At 40.1% G+C, this 12,465-nt stretch overlaps 1 protein-coding gene across 4 annotated transcripts in view; it reads right to left on the bottom strand.

Annotated features, from left to right (window-relative positions):
* CSNK1A1 (casein kinase 1 alpha 1) overlaps positions 1–12,465 on the bottom strand; it is a 35,744-nt gene that overhangs the window by 7,360 nt on the left and 15,919 nt on the right. Inside the window, exons 5-10 of one of the 4 annotated variants that reach the window (XM_061456630.1) lie at positions 10,637–10,720; positions 7,208–7,347; positions 3,946–4,024; positions 2,872–2,946; positions 1,473–1,579; positions 533–645 (exon numbers count right to left, since the gene is read on the bottom strand). In XM_061456630.1, the coding sequence (XP_061312614.1) occupies positions 533–645; positions 1,473–1,579; positions 2,872–2,946; positions 3,946–4,024; positions 7,208–7,347; positions 10,637–10,720 (598 nt within the window). Of the gene's footprint in view, positions 1–491; positions 646–1,472; positions 1,580–2,871; positions 2,947–3,945; positions 4,025–7,207; positions 7,348–10,636; positions 10,721–12,465 lie in introns of those variants that run through there. The other 3 variants (XM_061456628.1, XM_061456629.1, XM_061456631.1) reach the window with 3 other exon arrangements.

The following is a 12,465-nucleotide window of genomic DNA, read 5'->3' as shown; positions in this document are numbered from 1 at the left end:
AGGTATACAGAACAGATGCAAACCCACAGCACTACACCAGCTGGAACAGAGTAGAACCCAAAGTCACTAGATCCTTGCCTAGTTAATGAGATTTACCTTTCAAGAAGTGTTAGGTCTAGGATTTTGGATTGTATTATATATTTATATATATATAAATATATATATGTGTATATATATAAAATAAAGATGTCACATTCCCAACACCAAGTCAGTTTCTTGTTTTTGGAAAGTGGTTAATGCGGGAGCAAAAGATGCAGTGGTTAAAATGACCCAATATCCCCAGAAGAAATGATATGAAGAACAAGGACATTTTGGTATAAAGTTAGTAGTCAAATTCTCCAAGGACGTCTTTTGGTTTTGCTTTTTTTCAATTGACAGCCAAATAATGTTTTTTTTTTTTTAACCACCTCCTTGATCTAACACTTAAATTGCCAACATTGTCCAAATTAGTGTAATTTTTTTTTCCTGTAACGTCACTTGGTTCTTGGCTACTAACCTTTCATGTTACTCTTGGATTTGTCAGTTTGCTTGCCTGTGGGGGTTTGGGCCTGCTGCCCCTGCCCACTGGAAGAGGCTGCCTGCTGTGCTGCTTTCTGCTTTAACATTGTCCAGTCGAATGTGTAGTCATATTGGTGGTTCAAGGTCCTAGAAAGAGAGTGAAATACTTTAACACATCATAGCTTCCTTACTGCTAATACCAATCCTTTGCTGAAACCCTAGAACTACAGGTTAACTCCTTTTGTAAGCTTAAAGGCTTTTGTAACTTAAAAGGATTCCTGAAGCAAGCCCAAATACCATCGAGCAGTGTTTTCATCACTGTTTACACAAAGGTCTGCATTTGTAGCAGCATTATTTCCTCACAACCCAGCTTACCTATCTGCCTGCACTGAGGCGCTCAGCTTTCCTTTCTTTTAATACACGGTTTTAAGAACTGCAAGATGATGGAATAAAAATTGCTTTGGGTTCCAGAAACCTGGAGGGAGACTCTTGGGAGATCAGTACCAGCTCTTCTTTTGACAGATGCTGTTCACTCTACAAGGCTGAATTTATGTTCTGGTTTGTCTATCAAGCTCAGCCAAACAGCACTATTCCCCTCCACTGAAATCCATCCTCTGAGCGACACTGTTAGTCCCATCACCAATCTCCAAACATATAGTTTCAAACCCATCTATTGAGGAGTCCATTTTTAACGCTACCTGCAACAGAACTTGAAGCATGGGCTCAAGCCTCTAGCATTAGTGGTCAGATTATGCAACACAAACCCAAGAGAATCTTTGCCTTCATGTTTAATATTTAAAGGACCTAAAAATATTGTTCAATAGCTTTTGAACTCTGAAATAAAAATAAGTCCCAGAAGAACTCCCTACACCTCACACATACGAAGCAGCTTTCTGCAGTGCAAATCCCACATAGCAGTTAGCAACTGGTAAAGCATTGACAGAATTCCTGTACTTTTCCACTTTGAGACTGACCTGAAAAGAATACGGAATAATTGCCTCAGATACATGTAATCTGGTGCCTCTTCAAAGCGCAGGCCACGACAGTAGTTCAGATACATGGCAAATTCTGCAGGGAATCCCTGTAAATCAATAGTGTTAATCAAGCCACAGCTTGCAGCAAAAAGCTTCTAACAACCCTGTAATAAGGCAAAAAGCTGTATTTCTGTCTATAATAGCAGATAATAACTGGCTGAAGATTCATAAGTGTAAATTCCACTGAGCCTCTAGTTATTCATTTATACTGTATTTCAGAAAGTGGATTTGATCAGCAGGTCCCCAGGTACACATGCCTTCCCCAGAATTGTTACCTGATGCATGTTTCACAATCACAAGTTCTCTACCACCAAAACCTTTAACACACAACGTATTTAAAGCACTTTATTCACCCTAGTTAAAACTAGTTCTCATTAACTAGGTCTCTGAAATTAATTACTGTCTCTTAAAAGATTCCATTCCTTGTTTCCTTGACAATCTACTTCAGCATACTAGAAGCAAGGTCAGTTACTACTAGTAAGTGTGAAGACTTGAACCATGAAAATCTCCTTCAAAGATCTTCTGCTTTATATATCTGTACATTGAATGCTACACTAAAGCCAGCATGTAAACAGGTAATAGCATACAGCACAGTGCTGTACTGCAAGAAAATGGAATATAGCAGTTCAGCACTCTGAAAGATGCTGTCAGACTGTAAGGGTATATAAGTGTGCATGACTAGAAAGTGCAATCATTGCTGCTGCTGTTCTATGTGCAAAGACTACCACATGTTTTCGAGGGCCTTTGCTAACAAGTATGCGGCTGCCACAGTTTAAGACCCAAAAGTATACTTTGGGTCTTCAGATTTCTCCTGAACTGTGGCAGCACTGGAAAAACATTCTGGCTCTAAAGGTCGTTTGGGGTCAGAATTATGATTGGAAATAAAGAACATAATATGAACAATCTTGAAGAGGCAGAACCAAGTATATATAAGCAAGCTATACAGCTCTATCTTGGTTTGCTTTTTATCCTGCTGAACCCAGGACAAGGGCACATGTAGACCTTTCACTGTAGAAACTTAAATGAGCAAGCCTACCCAAGAGAGCTGGAGAGCTTCCACAGCTGACAGGCACCAAGAACTGGAATGATGGTGGCATGAACAATGCCAAGAAACAGCAACAATTGCCTGCCCTGTTACACACATTCACAGTCTTACTGGGTGGCCAAACAAGGCAACCACGACCGCCAGAGAAGTATTATTCAGCAACAAATACCGTGTGAAAATACCTAATACATTGGCTCTAGTTAAAAACAACACACCAAAACCACCACCCTCCCCCTGCCTAAAGAAAGCAAAGAAGTTCCTCTTCACAGTCTGACATCATTTGGAAACTCTTACCTTACACAAAACCTCAACAGGAGTGGACATTTTCTTTTCACTAATCTTTTCATACTTTTGCTTCTTTGTTGCAGCCTGTGGAACATGCAGGTCACAGTATGAGAGATATTGTGCAACAATGGATTAACAAGGACAGTAGCAAAAAACCACACCAAACAAAAAACCAAAGACAAAAATCCTTTGGTCAACCATAAGCATTTTGTGAAATCTCCAAGTCCCACACACTTACTGCAGAGAGAATGAAGGTCAATCTGGTATTAAGATTTGGACACAGTTTAATACCATTTGTCGCAATCTAATGCCTCCATCACATGGCACAACTCGTGTAGTTCTAGCTGCTGCTTTTGTCCATTAAACAGACCAGACTTACATTTCCATTTGCCAAAGTTCTATTAATTCCCACTCAGCACCCCATTCAAGGGCTGCCTGGGTGTTAGAGCAAGCAGCCATTACGTTCATTTGCAGCTGAAGAGTTCCAGTGTTACACAAGCAGCTTGCCTGTACAGAGACCCTGCAGCTGCAACACGATTTGAGTTACACAAGTCTCACATGGAGGAAGAGCAGTAATTAAAACATGAAAACAAATCACTGAAGTCCAGAGAACAGAAATATTTGCCATGCTTTTACTTGGCAACCATACATGAAAACCACTCAAAACAATTCTGCTGTAGCTACGCAGTTCTGCCATAACCTGGACTGAAGGTATCACTAAAGCTAAGCTTCCTACGTAAGAGGTTATTTTAATGCTCTCCACTAACAATGTAATTTTCTACTTCCCAAGGGCCTCAGCCTAAACAGGACAATAATAATTTGCAAAGATGACGTAAGCTATTGTTTAGCATAAGTTTTCAGACAGTCAAACAATACACATTTTGCCTGCTGCACAAGAAGCAGAAAGACCCTTTCTTCTATATTCTATAAATATCATGGCCTTGGGAAAAGCCACTTTGTGTAACTGAAGCTTAACTTAATATAAAATTACCTCTCCAGAGCAACAGGATAAAGCACCATACCCAAACATGAAAAAGAAGAGGAAAAGAGGGTGTGGAGGGCGGGGAAGGCAACTTAACATACCTTTAATCCTTGCCAAGGCAGACTGGTTCTGTTAAAGTACATCAATACATAGCCTAGAGACTCCATGTCATCCCGACGACTGGAGAAAGAGGAAGAAAACACCAATTTACAGAACTGGACATTTCACGCTTGATTCCAAATAGTGCAAGCATTACTTATTTTATTTAAAAGTAATTAAGAGAGTAATTAAGGAATAAAACCTAAGCTCTGGTGCAAAGGAAGGTCTCTAACACAGCTAAGACATCTAGGTGTTCAGGATTCCACTCGGAGGCATGTAAGTCTTCACAAGCAAGAAGTGCTCCTATTCATTTTCCAAGTAAGGCACATTCAGTAGGTACTGTGTGTGGTAAGTTTCCATCTGTAGTTACATTAGAATAATTTGGGAAACAAAAAACTTTCGAAAATAAGAATGAAATATTGAATGTCTTTCCCATTTAATTATATAGCTTGGATAGAAGCTGAGGTTTACCTGTAGGAACCATAGAATGCATTGTACAAAATACACGGCATTAGCTTTAACTTAAGATTTCCCTGAACTCTGCCTCAATCTGGGACCAATACTGAACATCCGGCTCCAAAAGGGCATAACTACTTTCTTTCTCCACTCTGTTAAAACACCCTGAATTGCTTTTGTGACTTCTAAGACAAGCAATATTTAGAAAGGTGCATGCACAAATATGAGAAGAGCCTCTGTTTTCTTCCCACAAGAAGTCCGTTTCAAGGCAGTTAAAGATTTCCACCCATGGATTTCACTGAGAATTTGCATGCAAACTCTCATCTAAAAGGCTTCAAATGTTTTCTGTACTGCACAGGCTCCAGATCCACGCTTCAGCCACATGAACACCATCTACTGAGCTACATGGCTTTGAAGGTTACTAGGCCTAGTACAGTTCACTGAAGTGGAAAAAACACTCCATGTTTTTTTTTCCTCTTGGCAAAGCTGCCTCTTCCCAGCTCTGGTAGAATCAGGTTTTTCCTCTGACTGCCCCTCTGCAGCTGGTATCTATTTAAGAACGGACACAAAAACAACTTGTCTTTCTCCACCCAGCCCTCTTATCAAAAGAGCTGGACACATTGCTGCTGCTTTGCCACCCAGGCACATCTACAAGAAAAGCATTTAAATGGCTGCAGGAAATTCTACACACTACCCGCACAAGGGCACAAAAGGCTGAGAACAGTGTTACAAACAGTACTACAGGAGTGGGTGAGAGTAAAGCAGCTTTTAAGTGGAAGCAACCTGTAAGAATCCTGTCAGATCCTGGTATGAGAAGAAAGAAACTGTAGGCAATGCTTTATGTTACAGCCAACCCAATAGAGGCACTACCAATCACTAGAATGGTCAGCCTGTCACCCCCTCAACTCCTGTTCCAGTTCTCCAAGCCTTTGGGGATTCAGTTCAGCTATCCCAGAAGAAAACCAGCTTGGCTCCCTAAACCAGTTCACCACTGGCTGCTCCCAGGGGTGAAGCAAAAGACTGGTTCTCTCCTCTTGACAGCAGCTAGCTCTGAGGTCATCTCAGCTGAAACATGAAGCCACAGCCGAAAACAGAGGGATGAAAAACGATACTAAGACCACAAGCTCCAGCCTGCAAAACTTGCTAATTCTGTTAGAATTGCAGATTTTAATCATCAACAGGATTCAGTGAACCAGTATGGGGTCATAATATAAAATTACATTTTCCAAGAAGTCAGTGGTAAATTCAGAGGCTATAAAGGGATTAATAGTTTCCATCCCCCATCCAGTTCATTGCTTTAATGTTTAATTTCATGATTTTGTAGTAGGAAACATTTAGTTCTGTAAATCTGTAGTGGATATATTACTCTGGAGCATACAAAGTGATTTTCAGGACAACACTCCATCCCTAAACCAAAACATGGATAACACTGTAAACAGCTCGAGAACAGGAAAACATGTTCTGTAGCAGTCCAAGCACAGCAGAAACAGCTGAAATATTCTGCCATAATCTTCAGGACTGGTTTCTCTTTATTACAGGAATATATTATTTGTTTGCCTCACCACTGACTTCATCTAGACAATGTAATGGCTCTTAATATGCACCAAGCTACATGTTAGAATTCCCAGTACCAGCAGAGATGGTACAAGACCTCCAACTAAATTCAAAAGCATCATCCTTTGCAGCTCTTCCCCTTCACACAGCTATTCCCTTACAAGAACAGCTTGGGTTCTATGCAATGTACTGACCTCAGAAACGACAAATGTTATTTGCCTTACTTGTCCCATGTCAAATTGGCTTAAATATTGATACTGACAGATAACAAAAAAACACTTAAGGGAACTTGAGGAAATTAAAGCAAAAAGGAAACATGAAGCATTTTAAAAGCACCATGTATTTGTTAAGTTAAATGTTCTTTTGAAGCTGACCACTAGAAATTCAGTCCTTCTCATCTTGATTAAACTGAAGGACAGAAGCACAGACATTCATGGCAGCTTTAACTATGTCTAACTGACCTCAGCACCATGTGACAAAGCCATGATATTACACTTGTACAATAGCTAGGCATATAGGTAAGGAAGAAAGGCATCGCTTCATGTCTTAAGAGTACCTAACTATACTTCCAATCAATCTGAATTGCTATCTCCACTGGATTGCTCTTAGGGCACTGAAGTAGCAGTATGCTTTTGATCCAGATGATTAAAATATGCTTGTTGATTAAGCAAAGCTCAAGCACATAAATATATATACATATACACACACATGTGTGTGTGTATACACACACATATACAAAGCCACTGTGATTGTGTATACCAGAAACCAAAATACAATGTGAGTGAAGTAGAAGATCTTTAAGTCTTGCTTGCAGGCAAAAGGACAAACAACAATTGAAAGGAGAATGAAAACGCAGGACACAACCACCAGCTTTAGAATACTCCTGGCTACAGAGCTGCACCTCAAGCCAATAAGCAGTGGCATCAACAGGTACCAACACAGCCAGGAAAGTGCACCACTTTATTTGTGAAGGTCCTCTCACAGATCCACATGAAAGTATAGTTTATCCTTTAATAAAAAGGATAACTGTATGCAGAGCACCCACCTCATGCCTGCAATACTTAGTCTCGTCAATAAGAGAGTTAGATACTTGGATTGTTTTTCCCTACCCTTACACAGACAGCCAAAAAGAAAACCACTTGCAAAGGGATATATATACTTCTTCATATAACATTAGTTCAGACACTTCAGAAGCTTACAAATATGATCATCTTACAGCCTTCAAAAGCACAGCAGTAATATCCTTGAACTCACCTCTGCTCAATGCCAAGATGTGCATTGATACTGGCATATCGAGCTGTGCCAGTGAGATTTTTGTCTTCTCTGTATGGTATGTGTTGCCTTGTCCTGTTGTCCCGGTACTTTTTGGCCAAACCAAAGTCAATAAGGAATAACTTAAAGAAAAATGAAAATAGATTATATTCCCATACAATGCAAGGAATCCCCAACCTCTTTCACTAGGCCTTAGTTACATTTTAAGACATCCACACAATGTAACAGCCTACAGTTACAGAGGAAGCAAAGTAACAGTGCAGTGTCACAACTAGCTTTAACTAGCCAGTTAAAACAACTTCATAGTAAAGGAGTTCAAGCTTTTTCTCAGTCCAGTGGGATAGATTAGACTGTGCTACTCAGCATCTGTATCTTAGATCTACAACTATTTGAAGTTTGCCATTTTGTAATTTGTATCACATTAGCTCGATAACTACAGTGCACAATTTAGGAAGGAAACTAGTATGTGCAAAAGCACACTTCACAAAACCCCATTCATGCTAGAGCAGTTTACACATACAGAGAGTTAATGGCAGCTCAGCAGCTTAATGCAATGAATGCACATCCTGTATTCTTCTCCAGGTTTCAAAGAGCACTGGCCATTCTGCAGAGCATAAGGCCAAAACCTTCAACAGCAAACAAGACATCTTGCTTTCAATCATATGCTCATATTAAGACTACCAGAACGCTATCACAGCAGCATGACGCACTTGCTAATGACATTAATACAGGCAGGAAGCTAGAGCCTAGTATCTGGAATCCAATTTTAGTCTGTAATAACCAAGCTTGCCCAATGGTTTGATATTTAACAACAACTGAGTGCGTGTGTTGTTATTAGTGTGTAACAGCCAGCCTATCTACAAAGGTTAATGCAGACTGTAACTTCTTGTGACAAGATTTCAGGACTAGACAAAAAAAACCCGAGGCAGAAGTATGTAAGGAACACTTCAAATTCTAGCAATCAGGCTGAGCTCCCAATTCCAACACTGGATTAATGCTACAGGATCGGGCTAGAACTCCTACAGATTAACAGTGAAAAAGTAAGGGGTGGGGGAAGGCTGGATGGAAAGATGACAAAAGGGTCAAGAAATTCCCAGTAAAAACCTAATCATCTTAAAGGTGATTCCAGAACAGAAGAGGCGGTTTTAAATGCAAACAAGCACTGGAGATTGATATGCAGGTACACCTGCATCCAGAACTGGAACAAAGGGTCACTCTGACACACTGAAATGCTGTGAATTGTAAAGCGACACTCAATGCGTATCAAAGACACTGAAAGACTGAAAGTTTCTGAATTCCATGAAAGGTACATCCTGGAATGCTGGTTAAAGATTTTCTAACTATAATAGCCTCAATGAGAGAAACAAAGCTAAAAACCTCTTAAACTACCAACGTCAGAGCAGAAAACCTTGAGTTGAAATCTTGCCATGATTTACATTCAGCCACAAAGCACATTTGGCGTTCTGGCGAAGGTCACCCTGAAAGCCCAGAATGCTTAGAGCAAGAGCATGTAAATCCAAGTTTTTATACCAACTACACTGGTCAGTTAACTGAGGGTCTTGGTAGCTGTGTCAGTGCAACAAAGACATTAGAGGCGGTTACTCAGCATGGATGGACATGTTCTCCAGCTACCAAGCAACGAACTAGGTTGATACTGAACTCCTAATGCAGATAATACAAAGCTCCTATTCAATTACTGTACTGCAAATGCAATTCTCCTAGAAGCAAAGGCTGAGCTCAAATGCAATCCCTTCTTTTCTGATTAAGGCTTTCTAACCCAGTGATAGCCTCTGATGCATTGTTTGCAACAGTTACTTTTGCAGGGCCTCTGCCCCTTATTTTAAGCAAAATACTGTGAGCCTTGAGAATGGAAAACCAAATGCACACCAGTCGGAATACTTTCCCTGCATATTTAGCTATGAACTCTTTAAACAAGTCAAAGCCTTCATGCGCTTTCTGTCATCCTGGTGATCTTGCAGTTAATCGTATGAAGTGATAAAGTCACAGCTCATGAATCAAAATAGTTAACACTGGAAGTGTGCCTCATAGACAAGTAACTGGCATCCAGCCCTGCTTAGCACAGTAATGGTAAGACTACTTTCTCCAAATAACTTATAAATGATGCTCTGCCTCTTCCCTAGCTTCTACAAGCTCTCAATATTAGACCTGAACAAGGAAATTCTGTATTTTCTCAAGAGGTATGGGCAGAACCCCTAAGAAGAGAAGAATCAATTCAGCAACCAGACCTGTTTTACACCAGTCAAGTAACTGGATATTATTTACAGCACTGATTTTACTGGGGAAGTTTACTCTGTTCCCTTGCTCGGGGCCATTCTGTACTTCCCATTCACGACGAGCGGAAGGCAAAGCAGCAAGTCCATCTTGCAAAGAATTAAGTTGGAAGACACAGCTTGAGCTGGATGAGCACAGAATGTACTGATGCCAGCCAGCAGGAACACAGACGTATTCCCACAGATAACCTCATACCACCTTAATTCTGTTTGTTGCACAATCAGCAGGAAACTGGAGAAGTAGGGCAAGATATCTGCCAAGAGCAACTAGAGAAGTAGATCAAAGTCTCTGCCTCGACTGATAAGAAAGTTTCAGAGGCAGACAACAGAAGCCTGTCAGCTTGCCTACAGCAGCGAGCTGCCTGGGATTTAATACATGAAGGCTATCACTGCAGAAAGCTATGGACCGATTCTATGGCCAAACTCCTGAGCTATGATTCATACTCAGCAATTTCCAGCTGTCCTGCTACAAACTGGCATATGGCTTCATTCCTCTCCAATTTATCTTCTCTTAGAGAGTCAGGAGTAGTACATTTAGCACTACAAGATAAACTCATGCTTCTCCATGACAGAGCCTATCGGAGTAATTTCATTTTATAAGCACAATGGATGAAAACAGGAGTCCTCATTACACATTTGGAAAGATTTTGAACAAAAACTGCAAGGGAAGGAGTCTGGCTGAAGCAGTAAAAGAACTTCACATGCATTCAAAGGCATTGCAGGAGCCCTACAGGAAGGCAAGCAGACAGCCCTACACAGAAGCCCCACTATTTCACTAGGGTGGCACATCTGTCCTTCAACACACTCAACAGATTGCCTTCGAGTTTTAAAGGACAAAAATACAATCATTTCTGCATGTGAAACCAAGCACATACATTTAGCCTTTTTTAATATCCAGTTTAGAAATAATTCCACCATTTAAACAAGCGCCACAGGGAAACATCTTAGTAATGTTACATGTTTGCCAAGTATGTCTGAATAATGCCAACATAAGAGGTGCTTTTGCAAGGTCTACATTCTCCAGGAAATAAAAAAAAAGAAACAAAACAAACCAAAAAAACAAAACAAAAATAAAGCACATGAATTTGGGGTTGAGGTTGGAATAGGAGACAGTTCAGACCTGGTTTAATCCTGAGAAAGATGGGTCCTGAGAAGTACTAACAGTCATGCTTCTTTTCCTCTTCCCCACTGGAGATTCTAAACACTGAACAAACAATAGAGGGTGGCAGTGCATCAAACAGTATTGCTTACATTGCAACAATGGCCGGCGCAGACAGGCAACACCGAGGCGTTTGAGAAAGAACAGGGTAGCCAAATGCCATCCTTCTTCCACCAAGCACTGTAGTTTGCAAAAAAACCAGCTATGTTCACATTTAGGTTTTTTTTTGTTTTCTTTTTTTTTTTCCAAGGAGAAAATTTGGAAGATGTGACAAGGTCAATTTGAACTGTGAGCTGCTCCAATATGGCACTGCCTTGACCAGGGATAACAATGGTGACATTTGGCTGTATTAAAAAAGGAAATTGGAAGTTTTGCTTACAAAAGCAGCCTTTTGTTCCACAAACTGCCCTTCCCCCATGGAAAATGTAAATCTTCAGTAAGGAAGAGGTAGAAGGCATTTAGTCACCTTAAAGTTTACTTTCATAAGCATGCAGGGCTGATTTCTAACAGAGCTAAAGATTCGTCTTTTAAAGGTGGGAGCAAAATTTCTCCCAATCACTCAATTCAAATTTGGAATTAAAAAAATATAAAAAAATTTTTTTTTTTTTTAGAAAAATATAACTGGCAGGAAGCTACTGGAACAAGATTACCATGCTGCTCTAGTCCTGCTGGATGGTTTGCTTTAAACTGGGTACAGTTCAGCTCTAAAAAATCCCAAACTACACTTACTTACAACAAAGAAACAAGGTAAATACTGTATGGTGGCAAGTGCTCCCTACATAAAGCACTTGGTTCCAAACTGAAGCAACCCATTCCTCAGTTTGCTCATGTAAATCTATCAAGAACTATGTCCCAGATCTCTAGAACCCTGCAACAGTAAGGCAAGCCTATGCCTACACACTGTTCACCTCCAAATCACTGTGTGGCTCCCCAGCTAGGCTACTAATGGGAAAACGATATAATGGTTTACAGGCAATTTTGCTTTTCATTTCAGTTGATGCAAATCTAATGTGTTCCTCCACTAAAGTAAGCACAGCAGCAATTTCTAGGCCATTAATCCACATCAAGATGAACCAGAGTGCAGCAATGCCAACCTAGCATGACTGTGCAGAAGTCTGGAAAAACGGCCCAAAAGAACAACTGGAAATCAGAAACTAAAACTAGAACAAAAAAATAAAAATCAAAGTTTTCAATTTATCCTCTAAGTCATGCCAGAAAATTCAGGAGTGTAACTGCTCAACACAGCAGAGAAAAATAGAGCTCTACAGAGTGAAAGTATGAAACTTGGGAACAAGCAAAGTTTAACAGCAACAGGATTACATAAAAAATGCCTTTCAGCTGGACTTACAAGCTTTTCCAACAATGGTTGGATCTAAACATTCAGTGCACTGCACCTCTTCAGACAAGAGCTGTTATCTCATGTTAATCAAGTTTTCCCCTTCTAATGTTCATGGCCCTGAAGTTGGCATTCATACAGGCAAACAAAGGTAAACATTTTAAATACTAGTAGTGCCTAAAGAGATGAGACATTCTCAAATGGCATATAAAGAAGATAAGTGGGAATCTTGCTTCCAATAAACAGCTTGATCACATACATTTGTCCTGAAGTTAATTTCTATTAAGTAGCATGCTTAATGCATTGCCAATGCTGCCTGTCTGCCCGAGCTCAACATACAAATTGCAGGATTAAGCATATTTCACTCAAGAGAACTACAAATAAAATTAAAGTTTTCTTCTATATAAGGTTTTCAACAGGAAACATGCACTTCTGACTACATTTACCCATCCAA

This window comes from Pezoporus flaviventris, unplaced genomic scaffold, assembly GCF_033815535.1.
Source record: "Pezoporus flaviventris isolate CSIRO_AGI_PZ_B2104156 unplaced genomic scaffold, CSIRO_AGI_Pfla_v1 ptg000023l, whole genome shotgun sequence".
Classification (NCBI taxonomy): domain Eukaryota; kingdom Metazoa; phylum Chordata; class Aves; order Psittaciformes; family Psittacidae; genus Pezoporus; species Pezoporus flaviventris.
The sequence above is the reverse complement of the archived record's forward strand: the minus strand, read 5'-3'. Positions and strand labels throughout refer to the sequence as shown.